This window comes from Pteropus alecto, unplaced genomic scaffold (genome assembly GCF_000325575.1).
Source record: "Pteropus alecto unplaced genomic scaffold, ASM32557v1 scaffold10, whole genome shotgun sequence".
Classification (NCBI taxonomy): domain Eukaryota; kingdom Metazoa; phylum Chordata; class Mammalia; order Chiroptera; family Pteropodidae; genus Pteropus; species Pteropus alecto.
The window spans coordinates 10,137,838-10,160,992 of NW_006431210.1; the positions used below are offsets into that span (position 1 = coordinate 10,137,838).

The 23,155-nt window shown below is 46.7% G+C and overlaps 1 protein-coding gene across 1 annotated transcript in view; it reads left to right on the forward strand.

The window, feature by feature from the left end:
* ITGA9 (integrin subunit alpha 9) overlaps positions 1–23,155 on the forward strand; it is a 290,420-nt gene that overhangs the window by 66,496 nt on the left and 200,769 nt on the right. The window contains exons 13-15 of the mRNA XM_025038975.1: positions 1,188–1,233; positions 5,155–5,309; positions 14,225–14,385. Of these exons, the coding sequence (XP_024894743.1) occupies positions 1,188–1,233; positions 5,155–5,309; positions 14,225–14,385 (362 nt within the window). The remainder of the gene's footprint in view (positions 1–1,187; positions 1,234–5,154; positions 5,310–14,224; positions 14,386–23,155) is intronic.

Genomic DNA, 23,155 nt, shown 5'->3' on the forward strand with positions numbered 1-23,155 from the left:
GCAGGTGTATTCATACTTTATGATGAATCTGAATGTACCTTGCATTTTTCATAAAAGAAATGACAAATTTATCAGATTTTTTATTTTCAAATATTAAGTCAATTCATAAAGACTGTTGGAAAACCACAAGATGAACAAGCACACCAAAGTGCAGAAATTTTAGCAGCACTGCGATTCACCGATTTGCTCTTTGTTTTTCCATAATGAGGGTGTTGGTACAGACATAGGGACTCACTCTTGGATTCAGATGCTTGGTTCTGTGAAGTAGTTATGGGAACTCCAGGGCTAAGGGGTTTATATTAGAGCGGAAGAAAGGCAGAGAGCTATTTGATGGGTGAATACTTCCTGAATTAAAGTTATTTAGGAATAAACATTACCAGCTAAGACTTGTGGCTTGGTTTGTAGTTTACCAAGTATTGTCAAGAATTTTCTTATTTAAATATGTGATTTAATATCTTATTTAACTCTTAATACATACTTAAATATTTTAAAACTTATATTGAACAAATATTTAACATTATGTTTAATAAATATTTTCTGATAGAAGTATGACATTATCAGCTTTTGAAGAAGACATGGGATAATTATCTCCATTGTACAGATGAGGACACAGAGACTCTGAGGTCACACAGAGTAAGGAGTGAAGTGGAAATTAATCACATGTTTTACAGAAGTTGGAGCTTTTTCCAAGAGTCATTTAATTGCAGGTCTTCCTCTCTCTGATTCACTGATGTCTGAAAGAAATATAATGTGAGTCACATGTGTAATTTAAAATATTCGAGTAACTGCATAAAAAAAGATAAAAAGATACAGGTGAAATTAATTTAAATAATGTGTTATTTAGCCCATATATCCGACATATTAACATATAATCAGTATAAAATTATTAATGAGATAGCTAATGTTTTTTTGTACTAGGTCTTTGAAATTGGTCTTATTTTACACTCGACACATCTCAGTTCAGACTAGCCACAATTCAAGGTCTCAACAGCCATATCTGGTGATTGGCTTCCATATGAGACAGTGTGGCTCTGATTCTTAGAAAACCATTAGATAGGCCAGAGAATTGCTGTTAGAGGCCCCCGACCTCAAGACTGACTTTCATTCATGGCCATGGAGCACCTGGCCAGGAGATGGATAGGATGGGCTTCAACACGTTTCTAAATGTGTATACCTCTGCTTTTCAGATGTGACTGTTGGAGCCTTCATGTCTGACAGTGTGGTTCTTCTAAGGTGAGATGCTTCTCTCTTGCTTCTTGGATCACATTCTTCTTGGATCACATTCTTCGTGGAATTTGTTGGGGGCGGGTCACAGGGGAGTTATTTACCATCGGTCGGCAATTCCCTCTGTCCTGTTCTTTGCAGGCGGAGATGCCGAGTAATTAGGAATGCTACCTTTGTTTTCTCATTATTATTATTCTCTCTCAAGATTTCTAGCTGCTGAGCCTCCAATGCCTTATAATAGGTATGACAGCATCCTTGGAGCTTCTAGGCAGGGTTCGGGGTGGCCTAAGCCCTAGGGGTTTTTGCCTTTTGCCATAAACAGCCCCTTTCATTAATGTATTGTATACGCATTATCATTTTTTATGGATGCCATGACAAGACAGTGTCCAAGGGCTGGGAAGTACACTGTCCTGTGCCATCTCTTCCTGCATCCCCACCATTCCAGTGTCCAGCCCTCCAGGAACTGGGAGCCTCTGTCCATGGGGCAGCACTTACTCCCTGCTGGTAGTGGAGATGAGGGCCGTGAGCTTAGGCCCAGCGCTTGCTGGAGCCCGTGCGGTCTGGCTCTCTCCTACAAAGGCCAGTGGGCTGCCATCCCACCCACGAACCCTCTCCAAGTATTTCTGTCTGTATGAGTCAGAGGAGGCAGAATTACACTTTGGAGTGGGAGCCAACTCTTAGGTTTTGTTAATAACCTGATGGCAGAACTTTCTAAAACAGGCCAGGAGGAGCTTAGAGCTGGAAGGGATCCCAGAGGCCATGTAGTTCCACACCCTAGATTCTTTTCATTCAGCAGTGCTTTCTCCACGTCTCTGCTGCGGGGCCACAAGCCTCCTCTTGAACGAGGTGGACCCCATGGGTTGGGGCTTAGCAGCCTCTAAGGGAATCAGTTAAGACCCAGGTAATTCAAAATGTTAAGTTCTTGAAGAGACAGAATAGGCTTGAGGTTAGGAGTGTGAACTCTGGGGCCAGATAGCCTGGGTACCAGCCCCGACTCTGCCCTTACGAGGTGTGTTTCCTGGGCAAGTCTGGCAACCTCTCTTTCAGGATGCTCCTCTGTGAAACAAGGTAATAATACCGACCTTGTCGGGTTCTCATGAGAACTCAGTGAGTTAGTGCCTGGTTTAAGTGCTGAATACATGCCAGCAGTTTTGACAGAAATTGAGTTAAATTTGCCTCCCTAACAGTCTGCTTCTTAGTCCCTATCTTCTATGTCGGTGGTAATTGCATCCCCATCATGTTCTAGTGGACAGACAAGTCAGGTAGACTTCGAGTTACCTTCGGGTTTGGGTGGGACCAGAAAAGGGAGGAGGGCCAGGCAACACCACACCTGTGCACACATTTAAAACGCACCGTGCTGGTTCTCAGGTATCCTCAAGGGGAGAGTGCAGAAGCACTCTGTGTGTTGGGAATGCCTTGGGCTGCAACTAAGAGAGAAAACCTTGCCGAGAGTGGAGTCTGCGGCTCCATGCAGGTTTGGTAGGCCGGCATCTTCCCCGGTGGTTGAGGCCCTTCATCTGCCCCTCTGAATCTGCCCTGCAAGCAGCACTGACCCGGCAAAAGGCCAGGGCAGTTGGAGCAGCACCAAGGCAGAGAGCGTCCTGACTGGTTTATTATTCACCTAGAAGTGAAGCATCAGGATTTGAACTGTCAGAGCCATCAGAAAGAAGTATTCCAGCTACCAGCTTCTTTACAATAAAATCTTGGAAGCGTTGAGGTGTTGTCCTCAGGTGCCTCTTTGCTTTTGTCTCAGAGGCTGGCACATTAGCAGGTGGGACCGTGAAACCCAGTCTCCCCCCGCCCCCGCCTCCAGGAGTGTGGGTTGGCCCAGCTCTGCCCTTAGGAAGTTTGTTCTCTCAGATTAGCTCAGGAGGGCAGGTCCTGTAGCAGGGTGATAGGCGTCTGGTGTGATGCCACTGAAAGTCAAAGGAAGTGATCAGAGAGGCTTATGAAAGATTTCTGGGCTTTTCCTGGTCCAAAAACAATACTTGGAGTTGAAACAAAAAGGGTTGAGGGAACTGATCTGACGGATGTTGGAGGGAGATGTGCTTGTGAAGGTCCTTGTGTGTCATTTCAAAGCATTCTGTTTTAACAACCTTCATTATTTTGTCTGGACCACTCACTTCTGTTTCCTGCTCACCTCGCTTTCTGCAAAGCGCTGCCGTGAGAGGAGGAACCAGGCATCTCCCCGATGCGGTGGCCCCTGGGGTAACCGGGGGTGGGGGAGCTAGGCCTTTCTTTTGTACGATGACCAGGCAGGACATGCACTGGGCAGGGTGGGGCTCTCACAGGGTGGAGACCAGCTCTCCCTGGTACCCATCTGTTATGTGAACCTTTGGGCACGCCTGTGGTTTTCGGTCCCTTGGCCTGACGTGAAGTTTGCAACCATTTAACAAGGGTTTTTGAAAACCTACTGCCCTGGGAACAGCGGGATGAATTCACCAGCTTCCCAGTCCTTGGGAGGCCTGCAGGCTGGGGATGGGGGGCAGGTGGGGAAATAGACAGTGACCTTAATTAGTAAGTGAGGTGAGGTGTGAACACAGTGCCAGGACAGAGCGGGAGGACATCCAACTGCCAGGGGGGCTAAGGAAGCCTTCCTGGGAGAGGGAACAATTGAGCTGGCTGTGAAAGGGCGGTGGGGCTTCAGAGTGTCCACTGGTGTCCATACAGTCACAGTGACTGGGAAGAGACTGTTTGTGACCTCTGAGAACAAACCCAGAAGGAAATTGGAAGACCGGGAGATTGGCTTTCTTTCAGGCACTGCCGTCTGACTTCCATTAGTTCTACAGCTGGATTTGCTCTGGGAGTCTCACAGTTCCCTTGTACTTGTCACAGTGGTTCCTCCCTTGACCCACATGTCATGGCAGCTGTGGCAGCAATAAAATCCCTTAGCCCCTAGGGTGCCATGTGCCTCAATTCCTTTTTTCTTTGAGGTTTTCCTTAATGCTTTCTTCTCTGAGTCAGTATTGGTCAGTGTTCCCATCTGTCTTGTCACCCCTGGGCACTCTTTATGGGATCACTGTACACAAGTGAGGTCATTGTTCTGCAGCCTCCGATGTCCCTTAATCTTATTATGTCACCCCAGCCCACGATGCCTGGTGCTCCTTGGAGGCAAAAGGGTCTCTTTGTGAGGCCTGGAGGGGAGGAGGTTAAGCCGCAGCTTAGGTGAACCATCCCTGAGCAGATGTGGGCAATGAGAGCAGAATGGTGATATTCACTCTAGGCTGTGTCGCTTGCCCCGGGGGAGCTGCAGCAATGATGCCGGCTGTCCATCAAGCACTGGGAGGTGGTCCACACTGGTGTTAAGAGTGTGGATGTTTATAGGGTTTCGCTGGGTCCTTAGGCCAGGCAGCTTGATTTCATCGGCTCTGAAGTACTTTGCTGTTACCAGCTGAGACTCCATTAATCAAATTCTTTAGAAAAGCACGTAATGAATTGATGGGAGTAAGGGAAGGGGGAGGTTTGATCCACTGGATGGGACTGGAGCTTCGCAGTTCATGCTTATCGTGGCAGTAAAGGCTGTGGGGGATCCTGATTGTGCATCTCTTTCTCGAATTGTGGTATCTGCTGTCGAATTCCTCTTAAATATACTCATATCTTTCTAATAAAATGGAAATTGGAACTTAATTGGTAAAATTTCAAATAATCACTTAGCATCTGGTGGTTCATTTAGTTTTTCAACCAGATGTGTTTTATTAACAACTAACTTGCCTTTATTATCGGGAAGCTAACCATTAATTTATTAGGAAATAAGCTGAAAAAACCAGAAAAAAGTATTTAGAGTACCCTGGCCCTTCTCCTTTGGGTTATTTCACACTTTAATTAAGTGCTGGGCTGAAGGCCTAGGATTTGTCCTGTTGGGTTAGTTCTCGTTTGGTTCTGACAGCTGCTTCTCAACATGCCTAAGTCACCTTCTTCTCTTACCTGTAGGGCGAGACCCGTCATTACGGTAGTCAGCTCCATCTTCCTCCCAGCCTCCATTAACATCACGGCGCCTCAGTGTCACGATGGACTGCAGCCTGTCAACTGCCTGAACGTCACCGCCTGCTTTAGCTTCCACGGCAGGCATGTTCCTGGAGAAATTGGTAATGAGCCAAACGAGTGAGGGCTCTAAGCTGAAGTGGGCTGGCGGGATTGTGGGCAGCCAAGGGGTGTTTTCAGCACTTCGAAGGTAGCAGGCCTACATGCCAGATGCCTTTTCTCTTTGAGATTCCTACTCTTTTCATTCCATTTGCCATTGTTTTCCCAATTTAACACAACCCCCAGCTCTACGATAAATGATACTTGACCCCACGCATCCCTTTCCCAAAGATATGTGGACGAGACTTAAACCTCACTAGGCCACAGCGGAGTCAGACCTGTGGGACTCGTGGAAATGTAGTGACTGGAGCTTGGCCCTATGGAGCGTCCGTGCAGTTAGGAGGAGGAAGCAGTGGGACTTCAGAGGCTCCTCCATGACCTCGCAGCACCAGCCAGACATCAGCGGGTTATACCTTTACTGTGAAATCGGAGACCAGGGGTGGGTGATTGGGTTGGGATGCCGACTTTTACAATGGCTTAGGCTCCCAAAAGAGGGGGCGCTGCTTTGTCAGCTTTAGATGGTTGAATAGAGGCAGGTGTTGCCATGGCCACGGGCAGTTTTCCCCACTCTCTCTCTGATTGGGGAAGGTCGACTTGCTAGCCCAGCTCCGGAGACTGCATCCAGCCCCGAAGCAAGCTAGGATCAGTGTGGGTGAGAGTTCAGAGCATGGGATCCCCTGAAGGAAATGTGCGGAACAGTCGTGCAGGTTAATAGGTGCTTCGTTTTTACTTGAAAGGCTGATTTGATAATAGAAAGTAGAGTTTTGGGAACACAAAACAAAAGGCAAACCACTAATAAAGACCTGGACTCACTGAGTTTCATAGACATCTTGAATGTCATGCATGTCCCCCTACCCTGCAAATAGGGTTGTTTCTGGACTAGCAGCCCCAGCATTCCCTGGAGCTTGTTAGGAATGCAGATTCTCAGGCTCCACTCTGCATCTCTGAATCAGAATCGATTTCAAGAAGATCTCTGCAAGATGCATGTGTACAGTTAAGTTTGAGAAGCACTGCTCTGGTGCACACGTGTGTGTGTGTGTGTGTGTGTGTGTGTGTGTACAAACACTCCACCATGCAGAAGCACATTTCCCTGAGCTAGTCCATTTCTCAGCTGCACCTGGAATGTTCCACCTTATTTAACAATATTCTAATCCTTCTAAGTGAACTGTCTCAATGGCACTTTATCTTGACCTTCAGGTGGATTGAATAGCTTAACGATTAAACCTTGTACTTTTAATATAGATTTTTCTCAAGGACATAGAAATTTCACACTTGAATGCAGGCATGCCATGAACTTGGGACTTGGTTAGTGAGAGGGAATTAACCGACTTTTTGTGAGCAGCCCAGAGAGAGAAAGATACTCCCTCACGATGGCACAGCTCTTGGTGAAGGAAGGAATTGAATTCTGGTCTGATGATACTTAGTTTCGCTCTCAAAAACTGTTTCTCACCACTGCTTTAGTTGTTTGACACGCCACAGTCTCTAGGAGAAACATTTTCAGATGGTCCTGGGACTCGTGTGTCCTCTATCAACTACCAACTTGTGACATAGCTGGGCTCCACTGAAATTATTTTAAAATAATTGTTGAACTGGAGATTAATTTCTGTGTACATCAAAAGAAGGATCAATATTCTAGAACTCTTAAAAAAAAGCAGTTAAGGGTCCATGTGCGTGTTCATTTGACAAGTATTTATTGTGTCCCTCCATGTGCCAGGCGTGTCCCCGTGGAGCGTCTAATGGGAATGACAGAGTTTCTGTTATTTGGATCCCGAATCAGTGTATACGGCTTTCAAACTCTTTACATCACTGTTGTGGTAAAAGTGCAGGTAAATTGGTGTAGCAGGAGCAGAGGAGAGGAAACCAAGATGCCAGTTCCGAGCAAGAGGAATTTCAGAGCACAAGAGAGTGGTAACTCTGACCTGCAGGTTTGGGAGCTGAGCGAGGAGGAGATGTGGGTGTCTCCTCACGCTGCTCCCAATCAGTGGCCCTTTCTGTGGCTCCATTCATTGACCTCTGGGCAGAATTACAGTGAAGGTCTAGGCTTAGCCGTGGTTCTTGGACTGTCGGGGTATAATGGAAGAGACAGGCTGTTGGGTGACATATAGTATGCACCTCATGAGCAGTGGGGAGCGACCCAGCTAATGTCATATTTGGGTGGTGAACACTGGGCAGGAGTGTTCACTCCCCCAATTCAGGTCACTTCTTTCCCTTCCGTCTGAAGCCACATGGGTTTGCTGATGAAATAAAAATATTCCTTTACAGTGGAGAGACATGGCATTTTCTGTCTCTTCCCCTGGCATCCAGGGAAATGAGCTATATCTCAATCTTTGCAGTAAAGGGCGAAATGCAGAAATTGGTCAAAACAAATGAGCTGGCAGTGGAATTATGGAGAGTTTGAGAAAGGAAAAGTGGGCAGCCATTGTGGAAATGTGATGGATATCAGGCGGTGGTGAAAGGTTGCTTGCCAGGTAGCTGCGTGAGTCCAGCCATGGGTGGGGTGTTCTACGATTCAGCAGAGAAGGGTGGAGGCACCTCTAGGGCATAGATCTCCTCTGTTCTCCTCCAAGCCCGGCAGACAGTGCTGGTCAGCTCAGTGTCGTCACCCAGGCCTCTGCACTGAGATCCCGGGCTGGGACTGGTGGCTGCGATGGAGCCATGTCCGTGGTGGTTTTGGCCCCAGATGCCTGGAAAATGAGTATATGCATTTCCAGGGCTGAGTTTGTCAGCAGAATGGCTGCATTTGGACAGTGCAGCCTGGGCAGCACAATAGAGAGGCACCAGTGGTGTGCTGGGTACTTCTGAACAGCTGTCAGAAGTAGTGTCTTCAGTGGTATCATGCTGGCATCTTCAGCCACAGGACCTCTCTGGGGATGGTTTGGGAGCCACACGCAGTTGATACTATAGTGTTGTCTCCAGTTTCTTCCCTCCTTTGGGACTCGTTGGGGCTCAAGCGTCTGCCTAGAGGAGGAATTCCATTTGCTTCTTCATTTTCTGCTTTAGCAATGGAAAACCACAGCTCTCACTTGGTCACTGGAGTATTCAGGGCCAGCTAATTAGCCAAGCCACTAGGGGGGCTGCTGTGGCTTCTGGCAATACTGTGGGAACTGCAGAGGTTTACTGTAGGGAGAATCTCTGCCTTGGCCCCTCAGGGAGGGTGCAGTCAGGAAAACAGAAACCATGCCAGTTATTTTAACCAAGAGAACTTAGCCTTGAGAATTGGCTAAACAGGTTGCAGAGAACCCGGTAGTAACTGCGTGAAGCAGCTGCTGCCTCTAGGTCTGTAGATCAGGTGCAGCAGCAGCAGCATGGGGGACTTTGTTAGAAATGCAAATTCTAACTGAATCGGAAACTCTGAGGGTGGGGACCAGCAACTGGCGTTTTAACAGGCTTCCAGGTGGCTTAGATTTAACAACCTTCGGAACCACTTCTTTGGGGTTATCAGAACCTCTAAGCTGGGAGAAGAGACCCTGCAGAGCTGGGACCTCAACCTTGAAGGATGGGGTCACTGGCTGGTGCTGCTGGTGCTTCCGAGGGGGGTGCAGTGAGGCTGGCTCTGGGGGCCTGGGGGGGGGAAACAAAGTAGAATTAAATGCGGTTGGAACCACCTGCCATGAAAAAGTTGCTAGGTTAAGCTGAGAGGAATGGGAAGCAGGCAGGAAGGGGCAAGCCCCTTCTCCCTCCTCCGGCCTTGCAGCCTCCGTCAAGCCCTCCATCTTGACAGATTCACAGAGAGCCACTGCCAAAGCAGAAACAAACTTTGCAGAGTCCCATCCTTGGCACTGCAGAGTACAGAAGGGTGGGTTTGGAGCTGAGAGACAAGACACCAGCACAGCCAGTGTCCAGTCACGTCGTTACCGAAGTGCCTCTTAGGTCATTCAGTCACCAAATAGTTATTAAGTTCTTAAAAGTGCCAGACCTGATGCTCAGTCCTGGACACAGAGCAGAGAACAGGACAGGCAAAGTCCTTGCCTTCGTGGAGCTTGTGATCTAGGAGAGGGAGGCAGATGATCAAGACAAAAATAGCCACTGCCTCTGCTTCTGGGTGTGTCAGAGCCCTGTTGTGTGTCAAGCCCTGTGCTCAGTGCCGGGATGCAGACACAGCATCCAACTGTAACAGCCCCAACAACAGGTTCATGACATTTCATCAAGCAAGAATTCTGCCGATCCCATTAATGAAGTCTCATTAGTTATTTCATTCTTGGCTTGGGGAGTGGCCTGTGGCTCCTTGGAGCCTCCTGGCTGACATAAGTAAGGGTGGTGAATGCTGTGCCGGAGAGGGCTCTGCCCCTGACCCGTGGACAGGGCCTGTACCTACTCAGGCCAGGCTGAAGCCTACATGTGCCTGTCAGTCTCTGGAGGCTGGGAATGGAGCAGGCGGTTCTGGGCTCTCATCAGCCTGCTAGATGAAAACCAGGAAGGAATGAGCCCTAAGTGATTGTGTTCTGTGCTCTGACTCCCCGCCGTGTTTCCATGGCTCTTAGTCAGCCTAGCAAACTGTGCGTGAACAGGGGTGCCTCCGCTGACTCCGGACAAGCGCTTGAGCCCAGGTCCTGAGAGATGGCACCAAGATCATCCACGCCAACAGCAGAAATAGGGTTGAAACTAGGTGACTGGTCCCCAGAAGCTTCCTCTGGCTGTCAGGGTACATTTCTGCTGCAGAGTATTGCACACGGAGAACATTCTCTGAGCTGCTTCTGGTCTCTCGAGAAGCATGGGGATGAGATAATGAGGCAAATCCATGTTACGTGAGGAATGGGGTAACCTGGTCTAATAATTACCACTCATTCCTTTGGTGGGGGATAAATCTTAGGAAAGCTAGTAAAGTGGAAATATCTGCCCCGCTTTGGGAAACTAAGGGAAGCTCAGAGTAACGCTGGAAAGAGAATTTATTAGTAGAATTTCACAGCTGAAATCATGTTCTGCTGGAGAAAGGGAATGAATCAGAACTCGCAGGGAGAGACCAGAGCCGGAGTTGATGTGAGACAGCTGGCTCCCTCCTGGCCCAGGCCGGTGTGGGGGGCCCTTGGGAGCCAGCTGGGGGCAGGGAAAGGAGGCGGCTGAAAGCATTACTTGGGGGCTGATCAGCTTTTCCATCAACATGACATCATTCGACATGGCATGGACACAAGCTGCCAGAAAGAAAACCCGAAGATGTGAAATGTGCTATTGGAGCGGGCCCTAATCAGAACCAGCACCCTCCCCAGGCCCTAATCAGAATCAGCGCCTTCCCCAGGACGTGGGCTGGCTGGGCTGGCTTGCATTAGAGACACCCTCCTATGGAGCTTCAGCCACCCGAACCAAGCGGGCTGATTTGCTGCTTCTCCAGCCTCTCCTCCCTTCCTTAAGGGCTCCCCTTCAGACACCTTTGGGGTGGGTGCTCTTTAAAACTACCCGCCTAGTTCAGGGCTTTAGAATGGTCTGCACTTCTTGCCACCCTGGCAGCTTCGAGACCCTCCTCACCCAGGCTGAGTTTCCCATCCTAAGTCTCTTTCTAGAAGAGAAAGTTTGATATGGAGCTGGCTTCTTTTTGTATAATTTAAAATGTCAGAGTAAATTTTAAATGAAGGAGAAGCACTAAGTAGGAAATTCTAAAGATGAAAAGTTTCCAAAATGATGGTGCTTGGCAAGCTGGATAATACAGTCTGTCTGTGATTGTATACTTTAAGAAAAGTCTAGTAGAAGTACATGTTGGCATGTCCACGCTCCACCTCGAGCAGAGTAGCAGTTGTGGTTCTCAGCTCAGTTTCTAGTAACTGAGCGATATCTCCCCTCCCCTGAATTGCAAGGGGATATACTGGGTCAATGATTCCGCAGTGAGATGGAGCTTTGGAAGACTAAAGCTGGTATTTGTACAGTACCCGTCATAGTGCTTGGCACATACTGAGGGTCAAATTCATTCACTATTCTTGACTTGCCCTGCCTTAATTTGGATTCCCCCAGAAGCAGAGCCTGAGTCAAGGATTTAGGTGCATGTTGTCGACTCAGGAGGGGATCCCTAGAAGCACCAGTAGGACAGTGAGACAGGAAGGGAAGGCAGCATCATCGGTCAAGATTCTCTAGATAAACAGAACAAGAAGATGTGTGTGTATTGATATTGCGGCTTGGAGGCAGCCTTCTTTTGGGGAGTACTTCTGTCTTTTTCTCTTTTGGTCTTCAACTGATTAGATGAGGCCCACCCTCATTATGGAGGATAATCTGCTTTATTCAAAGTGCACTGATTTAAACATTAGGTTTTTCTTAAAAATACCTTTGCAATGACATCTAGATTTGTGTTTGACCAAATATTTGGGGACCATGTCCTAGCCACGCTGACACAAAATAAACCATCTCAGTAGGTAAGAAGGTGTATTATTAAGCAAGTTACCGCTGTGGGAAGCTGGAGCTGAATCCTGCTGTGGAACCCTAGGAGTCAGTGTGGAACACACCTCAGAGTTACCCCACCAAAGGGACGAGAGAGCTGGGGTCATGCAGTACCGAGGGCTGCTCTGAGGACACGCGTTCTTGGGTATTTCCGGCCTATTATGCGTGTGAGCTGAGCCACCAGAGAAAGCCCTTGGGAAAGGGGATGCAGATGCTGGCAGTCGCAAGTTGAGCTGGATAGCAGAGAAATGGGAGAAGCCAAGAAGATATGGATGGGGCACAGATACTGTCTGCTCTACCTCCTGTCTTCATTCCCACCCAGGCTTTCTCTGAGCTCAGCCAGCTCATTGCTGGCAAGATGGTTCACACCCTCTGTTCTCTCCGTGATCACTCTTCCCGAGGTATAGGGTAGCCATAGTCCTCTCACCTGGGAAGAAGGCCAGGTCGGGGGCCTCAGAGGGGACCCCGCTCAGCAGCAGCCACCACCACCATGGTTCACCAAGGCCTTCTGGCTCATCTAACAGCAGCGCCCATCTCTAGCCCTGATCTTTTAAATGGAACTGGAAACTCTCTTCATTTATACTTATGACATGGCTGTTGCTCAGGAAAATTGTGACGAGTAGAAAGTAAATTGGCCTAAAGTTCAGTTCTAGATCTCCGCACTTGTTTGGTTCTGCGGTCTATGCATTTAAAAAATGTGAGATTTTTGTTAGATAATGTAAAAAAAAAAAAAAAAAATTACACCAAGAAACCAGTACAGGGGATAGAACCCGGCACTGCAGAGAGTTCTGGATTCGGTTCTGAAGTGGATGAATCTCAGGCATGGAGCAAGTCTTGTACCCTTCTGGGTCCTCAGTTCCTCATGTGAAAACAGAGTTTTGGACTAGAATTGCCCTAAAGTCTTGACATTCTACATGTGTACCCCATTTCCTGCTGTTGTCGCCAAGGGAGTCAGCGTGTAGCTCTTGTATAGGCTCCCGTGTTTTCTCTGTTAAAGCGTTTTCCAACATGCATTATTTTCTTAATAGTATCTCTTGGGATGATCCAGGTCTGAGGTCCCTCCCAGTGAGCCAGCCTTGCCTTGGAAATCAACTGTTTGTTGAAATAAGTCAGGAAAGACTTGCCCTTGCTGACCCAGAATCTGCCAGCTTGGCATGGCAGGATCCCTGAGATGGCAGAGGCCCAGGAAAACCATTAAATGCATCAAAAACATGCTCTGTGGCAGCTGCAGAATGCCCGTCCAGGTCACTTTCCTCTCCCCTTGTTCATACCTCCCCTGGTGGCTGATCCCTTTGATGTTATTCAAAGCCAGAGCCATCCCCGCTGCCTGGCTTCCCATACTTGAACGCCTGCAGGCATGAGGCTGCTTTTTATTGATGCCAGAACCTGGCTTCTAAGAGGCTGGTGTGTCAGAGGGGCCAGGGGCTGGGTCATCTGCTTTCCCATTGCTCAGCAGTCTCCTGTGGTTGTTTTATGGACACAAAGTTCATTTTCCCTCACTTTAAAAATGCCACACACCCCTGAATCCACAAACCAGCCAGCAGCAAAAAAAGTGTTACGGTGGGGCTGACCTCTGAAACAGGTCTCTTTGGTACAGAAACACAGTGAAATAGGTCTGTTAATACTACAGCCATATTTAGCTTATACAACACATTGTTGTATATTTACTAACAGACTCAGAAATAATGGAGGCAAAACCTTTTGGGTTTATTTAATGTGTATTCTATATTATAACATCTTTTTTTTAAAATCCTGGATTATATCACAGTAGGCTCTGCCATCTGGCATTGTACACCGAGATATAGGTGTTGAGTTTTTTATTTTCAGGAGGGCAACTCAGTACAGGCCCAGTACAGGTCGTGGTTTTGTTGAAGTGATAAGCACTGTAAAATGTGTGATCGCCACACTCGGCTGCCTGGGAAGAAAGGTTCAGACTTTGTCTGAGTTTCTGTGCGTGTAAGCTCTGTGAGGGCAGGGCCTTTTGCCCCTGTCGTTCAGATGTATCCCCTGCACAGTGCTTGGCATGTAGTTGGTACTCAGTGGCCCATGGATGGGGCACAGTCCAGCAGATGTAGTGTTTATAGAACACCACTCAACATCTGCGATATGAGTCAGAGTTATTGGATAATTTCTCCCTTGCGTTGGGAGCATTTCCCAGTGCTTTATAAGAGTCATTATTACATGCAATCCTGATCATTTTAGCAGCTTCTAGTAATAGTCTATAGGTTCACCATGGTGTCTGTTTCTCAGGACACTAATTGTGTTGAGTGCAGCTAATTGGTGATGTGTATATTGGTGGCTCAGTTGATAACTCATAAGGTTTAAATCGGGGAGAGCCATGAAGTGTGACGTATAGAGCATCACTCGGAAGGCAGAGGGCATCTGGTTCTCTCTCAGTTCGGCACGTGCCCTGGCTGCATTGACTTGGGGCTGCAGTCCTCTGCGCAATGGAGGGTCAGGTGTTGTACGAAATGTGCTCATGATCCTATGAGGGACAGCGGAGGTGGCCTTGTCACCGTGTGTGTCTCCTCGCTGATGTTTTGACCTTATTTATTGGCAGGCCTGAATTACGTTCTGACAGCTGATGTGGCTAAAAAGGAGAAGAGCCAGTTGCCCAGGGTCTACTTCGTGTTGCATGGAGAGTCCGTGGGTCAGGTCTCAGAGAAGCTGCATCTGGTCCACATGGAGGAGACGTGTCATCACTATGTGGCCCACGTGAAGGTCAGTCCTCCTTTTTATTCTCAAACTTTGATCTCTACAGATGTTCATTTGGAACTATGGAAACTACTTTTATTGTGCATTACGTATGCTCTTACTTCCAAAACCTTATTTCATGAGGAGAACATTCCTTTCTTCTTTTACAGTTGGAGTCTGACAGGCCTTTATTTATCTTATTGTGCTGGTCTTGGCCTCCAAGAGGGGTTATGGTGGGCCAGGAGACCTGGCTTCAACTTGTTCTTTTGGGAGGTTTCTCTTTCTCTCTGTGAGGCTCAGTAGTCTTCTCAGAGGAGAGTCACAAAAGCACAGGTCTCAGGGTCTACAGTGATGCTGGATCGCACTGCACCTGATGCCTTTCTCAGTGGTCCACTGGTCCAGTGCACGTTAGCTCATATTCACAGTTAAGGCGTTTTAAAACTGGTTGGACTAGATCTTTCTCCCTTGATTATGTTCGGTTTATTTTTGGAGTGCATTTTTTGGCTCTTTCCCCCTCTTACTCTAAATAAACTTCCAAATGTTTTTCTCCTCTTGAAATTGTTTGTTAAATACACTTTGCTGCTAATTCAGGAGGCCAGGCTTTGATTAGCTACAGAGTGGCATTGGCAGGGCGGGAGTGTTGGCGGTGCCCAGTGCCGAAGGAATGGCCAGCCATTGACCCACGGGCAGAGGGCGTAGGAGGTGGAAGGACCTGCATGACCCAGGCCACATGGTGGGTGAAGCAAACAAGGGTTTTGAGTCACACAGACCCAATTTGTATCCAGTTGGATGAATACTTTGATCTCTCTGTGCACAGTTTCTGCATCTCTAAAATGGGCACAGTAATACTTACCTTGAAAGGTGGTTGTAAGAATTAAACATTACATGATGCGCATACCTAAAGGACCTGGCATGGAGTCTGACACACAGCAGGTGCCATGATGCGCATACTTAAAGGACCTGGCATGGAGTCTGACACACAGCAGGTGCTGAGCATTATTATTATTTGGTTGGGCTATGTGTAATTGCCAATATTCCAACATTCTTGACTTATGAAAATAGCGATTTCATGTAGCTCAACCTAATATTATTAGCCAGTGGCTTTCTGGATGATAGCAAAAAAAAAAAAAATAGTCCACAGATTAGAGATGAAGTGTCATTCTATTATTGCATCGTTAGTGCCAGAACAGGAGAATAACAGCTGTTTCTAGATGCTTCTGAGTTGTATATAGAGAAATGCCCCACACATCCATGGCACTTGATCTGGCCCAGAGCCCATGAGTCCATTGCCCCTGAGATGCTTTTCGGTGGGGTTGGGCTATGTCCCCTGCCAGGATTCATGCTCGGACTTGCCCAGACCCACTGCCCGGAGGCCTCGGGTGAAAGCAGTTCATGCTTCTGTTAAACCAACCAGCCACCTGTCCCGCTAGGTGTTACATTACTTGGCTCGTGGGTGCCCTTGGGGGTGTGAGGCTGCCCAGGACAGGCTCATGTCCACATATCGCCAGGCCTTTAAGTGCCTGTGCTTGGTGTCCATACTTCCTAGTGAGGCATCTTCCCTTGGGCTGCCTCACGCTGGGTCCTCCACAAATGCTTTCCTTCAGGGTGCTTTGCAACTTTTCGCTTTGGCTGAATGATGGCCCTTCATGTGTAGCTACCAGGGTCCTGGCTGCAAGAGAGGGCCACACAGAGCCTGCAAGGCCTTTGCAGATGTACTCAGGGAGCAGCAATAAGGAGGTGCAGCCTAGGAGGAGGGCTGTTTCTGTGGTGGCCTCTGAGGGTTCACTGGGAAAAAGCAGGACTGTCCAAGGCTGTTGGTCCTGCTACTTCCTGATAGCCAGGGTTGCCAAATTTAGCAAAGAAAAATAGGATTTCTGGTTAAATCTGAATTTTATATAAACAATAAATATCTTTTTTAGTACAAGTATGTCTCAAATAGTACGTGGGATATACTTATGCTAAAATTTGTTGATCTCAGTTCACATTTAATTGAGCATCCTGTTGGAAGATTCAGCCTTATTGATATCCTTCCACCCCACACATAGCTCTTCCCCGCTCAGGCCAAACATGGCTGACGGGAAGAGAGATGGAGATGGTGGTCGGGAGAGGGTGGAGGCTGAGGAAAGGGCTCCAGAGCACAGAGCCAGCACGGATCTTTATGTGATTATTTGGGTCATTTTCGGGAACAGCAGTGAACTTGGACCTGCAGAAATTTGGATATAGTCATTGCTTGACCGTTTCTTCATGCAAGGAGATGGGAATGGTGGGATACTTCAGGGAGACCTTTATGGTTCAAAGGCAGCACCCCTGTTAAGCAGTGCTCAAGGCGACAGATGACATATAGCCACAAAGAAAGGTTTTTCTTTTTTTCTACCAGAAATTGCCTGGGTCTTAGCAGAGGACTCTGGTGAGTGGTAGAGTGAGCCAGGGAGGGTGAACGCTAATGAGCTGGCTGGCTGTCCGCAGTGTGGCCCAGCTGGCCTGGCCTGTGGTTTCTCCAGATGTGGGAAAACAGCTGGGGAGGCTGTGGCTCTTGTGGGGCCTGGGGGGAGTGGCGGGGTGGTAGCCTGGCTGCCTCCTGGAGCGGGCACTGGGAGCTGGTTGTCAGGGCCTGGGAGCACAGCTCAGCCTTGGCCTCAAGTGGAGCCTTCTCAGTGGGGCTTTATAGACAGCGGAGGAAGATAAATAAAAATGTTCTGGCTTATCACGAACCATATGGCTAGCAGACAGTGAGGCAGGCACCAGGGGCCGGGTGTGTTTTGTTTAGGCTATCTTTAGGTTCTTTTTTTTCTTTTTTTCTTTAAGCCTATTCCAATCTTTTTTTTATTTCCTCTTTTCCCTAGAAGTTTTCATTCCATATATGGTGATAAATATCTATCATAGAAGACAGCTTGGGCTAACACCTGACTCCCGTGCTAGCTGCGTCGTCTGTGCTCTGTTCCACTCACAGCCCTGCTGGGGCCTCCAGGATGTACAGAACTTTGTGATAAACCCCACCCTTCTGGGGGTGCCAGGTCTCACTGTGATCAGCAGAGCTGAGATGATTCTAGCTGCTTTGTTGGCCCCAGTTTCTCTCCTCTCTTCCCCCAAATCAGCTCCATTTTGGGGACAGGCCCCCTGTACTAGTGAAGTGGGCTGGGAATCTCTTGTGGATCCCCATGGTCACAGGCCCCCACTCTTCCCCTCAGCCTCGAGGCTCTCTACCACTTGGCCTCAGTTTACTTTCCTAGCCTCATCTTCTGTATCAGCTCACGTGTGCCCTGGGCTCTTGTCAAGGTGAACTGACCCCTTTTCTCTTGGAACGGGCCTCTCTCACTTCCCTGCCTTGGTTCTTACACTCCCGCAGCATTTCTGGCACTTCAGTCATCAGAGGCCAGGGTTTTGTCATATCTATGTATGACCATGTACCACCTGCATGGTTTTTGCTTTTTTGTTGGGGGTGGGGGAGGGGTGGTCTTAAACACATACCTCCTGCAGTATTTCAAATATATTTCTTAAATTGGCTGACTTTCGGCCTCAAGTAAAATAATTTAAAACAGAAACTTTGTACCGTCCTATGAGCAGAAAACTAATCATCGCACGTCAAAACAGAAAGTAACTCTAAAAATAAACACATTGAAGACACAACAACATCATTGAGTTCTAACTGGGTTTCACTGTTTGCAAAGTCTCTGAAGAAGTGGGCTGCTGTCCTGCGTGTTAGAAGGGGGGAGATCATGGAGATCTAGGGAAGCATTAAAGACATACTGGCACCACTCCAGAACTTTCTCCCTGATGCAGTCAGAAGGACTGAAGGGGTATTGATTGGGGAATAACTTTCAAATATGTCAGTCCTTTTATAGAGCCGTGCCCATGTGCTGTGGAAAACCATGTCATGAGCCCCATTTGGGAAGCCAAAGTCCTGGTCATCCTCTGCTGTGGCTGCTTGTGCCTCAGCTCTCTTACCCACTGAAGGTGTGTCTGGTCTTCAAGGCTCAGTTAGTCCACAGGTCTTAAACATCCTCAGCCAGGTACTGTCATTGGTCCTGAGGATGCCGCCATCAGCTTCCTATCTTCTCAGAGCTTATACCATGCTGCCCGACTCCTGCTCTGTGAATGATACATACAAAATAAATGCCTGTCAAGCTGAAACTTGTTGAAATGACTGATCAGGTCAGCTGGAGTGTGGGTTCACAGGAAGCATCTGTGGGGGCCTGCTCACCTCTCTGCAGACCTATAGCTGGGAGGTGATGGTGTGAGATGATGGAGCAGAGTTTTGGATGCATGGCCCATGCCAAGGAATAAATGTGAGTGTCCTGTCCATTGTTTTCTGGTCTGTGTGTATTTGACCGGATGAAAACTGCACTTCATCCTCAAGTCATTCACGATACCTTGAGAAAGGCAGCCCTTTGTGGGGTCAAGTGCTTATGAATGTCAGGCAAATTGGAGCCTCTTCAGAAGCCGAGAAACCAGGGTGACAGTTTTGAGTCTATACAGGGATGGTAGAGAAGCCCAGGCAAGGCCGAACATGGGGTCAGTTGCCTCATTCCTAACTGCGAGAATCAGTGACACCCCCTAGAGGCTCTTCAGAAAACCTTTGGTGGGCAAAACCATGTGTCAGACACTGTCAAGGGAGCCAATAACAAGAATTAACGTAAAAAGGGAAAAAAGGCCACTCCACACTAGACAAGAGAATAAGAAAGCACAGTGGCTTTCTGAGTAGCTGCAGATGTTCAGAAGGCTGTTCTTTTATATTGTTGGAGGGATTTTCAAGGGAATTTTGAAACTTAAGTTACTGCAGCTGCTTTGTCACTTGTGATGGCAGATGGTCATCCCGGCCCAGCGAAGGACAGAGCATCACACTCACCGCCCCGTCTTCTCTGCCTTGGGTCATGCTTTGGGCTCTGCTCAGGTGTTTTAGTTTGTTTGTTTTCACATCCAACAAAACGTCTTAGGACCAAGCTCCAGTCACATGACGGGCTATGAGTTTGCAGAGTGTTGGACCCTTTGAATGCAGTTTTCAGAGATGTTGGAGGCTTTTATTTTCATGTTTAAGAAGTTGAGGAAGGGAGATCAGGTTGGAGTAAATAAGAACTCTGAGGAAGAGGAGAAGGAAAAACAGCAGAGTTTTCTTTATCTGGAAAATAACATGCTATATCTCTTGTTCCTCTTGATGAGTCAAAGAAGTATCGTCACATCCTCATTTAATGTCACTGATAGGTTCTTGGAATCGCAGTGAAATGATGTATAACAAAACCAGTTTTATCCTAGGCTACTTGACATAAACAAAGAGTTGTTAAGCTCCTATGCCATCTCATCAGTGTTATAATGAAATGACATTAAAGAAAGAGAAATATATTTGAGGAGCTGATATGAAAAATAAATAAGGTTTGGGGAGAAGGGATGCAGACCTTAGATATAGCATGTCATCTTAAAACTACTATTTGTTTTTTGAAAATTGGTAGTATATGCACATAGTTAAAAAAAATTTGGAACTGTACTAAAAGGTATAGAAAGAAAGGATGTCTTCGGCCACCCGTTTCTCTCCCAAAGTTAGCCATGGTTCCATCTCTTGTGTGTCTTTCAATAAATACACAAAACCGTGTGTATGCATCCCTTTTGCTTTCCAGAAATGACAGCATGCTGTGGAACACTGTTGTCCAACTTGTTTTTTTTTTTTTCTTTTAAGATGCCCAATAGCAGAATGGATAAACAGACTTTAGTAGATCTGAACCATGGAATACTACTGAGCAATAACAAAGAATGAACCACTGATAACGATAACAAGGCTGAATCTCGGAAGCATTATACTAAGTGGAGGAAGGTGGACACAAAACGCTACTACTATAATCATTTATAATGTCCTATAATTTCATTTATAGGACACTCTGGAAAAGGCCAACTCAAGAGACAGCAGATCAGTGGTTTCCAGGAGCCAAGGATGGGGTGAGGGGTAGAGATGAGCGACTTCAAAGGGTCATGAGCAGACTTACTTGGGCGATAAAAATATTCTAGGTCATGATCGTGGTATTGGTTATATGACTGAATATATTTATTAAAACTCATCACAGTGTACACTTACAATGGAAATGTTACTGTATGCAAATTGTATTTCATTCAAACTTATTTTTCTTAAGTGCATCTTGGAGGTCATTCCATATTTGTGCATGTAGAGTTTCCCTGTTCTTTTTCACGTCTGCATGGTATTCTGTTGAAAGAATACTCTTAGTTTATTTAACCAGTCCAGGAGTCTTCTAAATGTCAGCTCCAAGCTGACTTCGCCCGAAGTTTATAAACCCATAATCTCAGAAGTGCTTCAGTCTCCCTTAGTTGGAAGACCCTTAGCCTGCCTTGGGAAGGGAGATAACCCTTAAACATGAATGAAGCTCCCCCACCTGCTGTACTCAGCTCCTCTCGCCTGCCCCAGACCTGTAGTGTCCTAGTCAAAGGTTTGTTAGGACCCCTGAGGAGAGCAGATAGAGGGGCCCCGGTGGTCCCTGAGGTGGCCTTGGACCTGTGTGCTGAAAAAAACAAGGCTCTTAGGCATGGGGTACCCAGGGAAAGCTAGAGAGATTTTTCTTCATTCCTGCAGTCGGCTTCATGCCTTTGGCAGGCTCTTCGTAGGTGGCACAGATGGCCTGAATGTTTGCTAGAGGGATGCCGGAAAGTAGGGCAGGGGAAGAGAAAAGGCTGGGATGAGTAGAACTGGTATGTGGGAAGCCACCATCATTGCCCAGCTCAGTTGTAAGGCTGCTCATGTGATGAGCTTCGGTCACATGGACGTCACTGAGGAACTGGGCAGCTGGGCTTTGGGGACCTCACTTGATGTCAACCCATGAAATGTGGGTTTCTTCGACCACTCTGGGAGGCCACGTTGTGCATAGCTGGCACACAAACTGGGGAAAAGCCGAGAACGGAAGTGCTGTGGTGAACATCCCACGTGGGCACTGATCACTTCCATGAGCACCTTTGGCCTTTGTGAATATCCCACGTGGGCACCGATCACTTGCATGAGTACCTTTGGCCTTTGTGAATATCCCACGTGGGCACTGATCACTTCCATGAGCACCTTTGGCCTTTGCTTGCTTTCTTGGGTGGAATGAAGGGTTCTTAGTCTTCTACATTTGGACAGTACCATGGGAGACTCGATCAGTGAAGGCAGGTACAGTAATTCCAATCCAATGGCTTTGCCCACTTCAAAGCCTTTTTTGGAACGAGGCCGGTATGTAAACAAACACAGTCATGGCACTGCATTCTAATATTTTATCGTAAGCTTATTTCTACTTCATATGAGACAGGCTTATAGCAGTTATTTTGGGTGAAAATTTCATTTTAAGAGGCAACTTTCTGTTTACAGTTATTTACTTAAACTGAGTTTACCTATATATACTATTGATTCTCTTATAACACCAATATTCTTTTGAAGTCACACATAGTAATATGTTCCTGTCTTACTGGTTTTGTCCCTACATTTGAGATGTGATTATAAAGGATTACAAAGATTTTCCTTCCCCCTCTAACCTAGAACTTCCATATTCATTATAAGAGTGATTTCCTTCTAAGTAATCATCTATTATTAGTTCCTATTTTGGAATTTCCTCTAGGGTTTATTTATTCACTGTTTTAAAAATTGAGAAATAACTGACATATAACATTATATTAGTTTCAGCTGTGCAACATAATGATATGATATATGTATATATTGCAAAATAATCACCATAACAAATCTAGCTAACATCTATTACTACGCATAGTTACACTTTTTTTCCTTGTGATAAGAACTTTTAATCTTCTCTCTCAGCAACTTTCCACTATTCATGCAGTATTATTAACTCTAGTCACCATGGTATACATTAAATCCCCAGGACTTATTTACTATAAGTGGAGGTTTGTACCTTTTGACCACTTTTCCCCATTTTCCCACTTCCTGCCCCCCATCCTCTGGCAATCACCAATTTGTTCTGAGTGGGGTTTTGTTTTTGTTTTTGTTTTTTGTTTTTGATTCCCCATATAAGTGAGATCATACAGTATTTGTCTTTCCTTGTCTGACTTATTTCACGTATCACAAATGCAATTTAATAATGGCTGTATTTAACCACTGGCTCATAAACTTTCTGAAAATTTAACGGTTGGCTCTGGCAAGCCAGCTACAGTGAGCTCCACTGGCAGTAAACACTGTGTCTGTTGTGTGTGTTACTAAGTTGGTCACATCCCTCAGGTCATGCCTAACACAGATGTTTGATTATCACAGTCCTTTTTTTCTTCTTGTTTCCTGTGGCTTTTTAAATTGACAAATAATAGGAAAGTAAATTTGTGGGGTCAGTTTAACCACAAAACCACAGCTTTTGTATTTGTACATTTGGTTCAGAGGCACTCTGTATTTCGACTGAAATTATGAGGTAGTTTAATTATTTCCATAGTTTAATTGTTTCCGTTTAAGATAACGAAAAAGATTTTATTAAATGTATCGAGCTTATCATTCCTCACTCCCCACCCTATGTATACATGTTGAGATTCTGTTTGGCAGCCCTCTGCACACTAAAGAGAAATCAAGGGCTGATTGTTGAGTCACTTGGAAGGGGCTTGGGGAAGGGGGACTACCTTCCACAGGTTTGGACCCCGGGGGTCTCCTCACCTCTTGAGACTGAATTTGGCTCAGTCCTGATTAGTGTGGGGTGACTGGCTCCCAGGAGTCATTCTTCAGCCCCTTGGTTTTCATGCTTGGTAACTTGGTTAAGTAGAATCTAAGGGCTGGTCCTCCCCTTTTCTTACTAATTGTTCTAATCGAAAGTATGTAAAGGTGTCCCACATTGTGCTA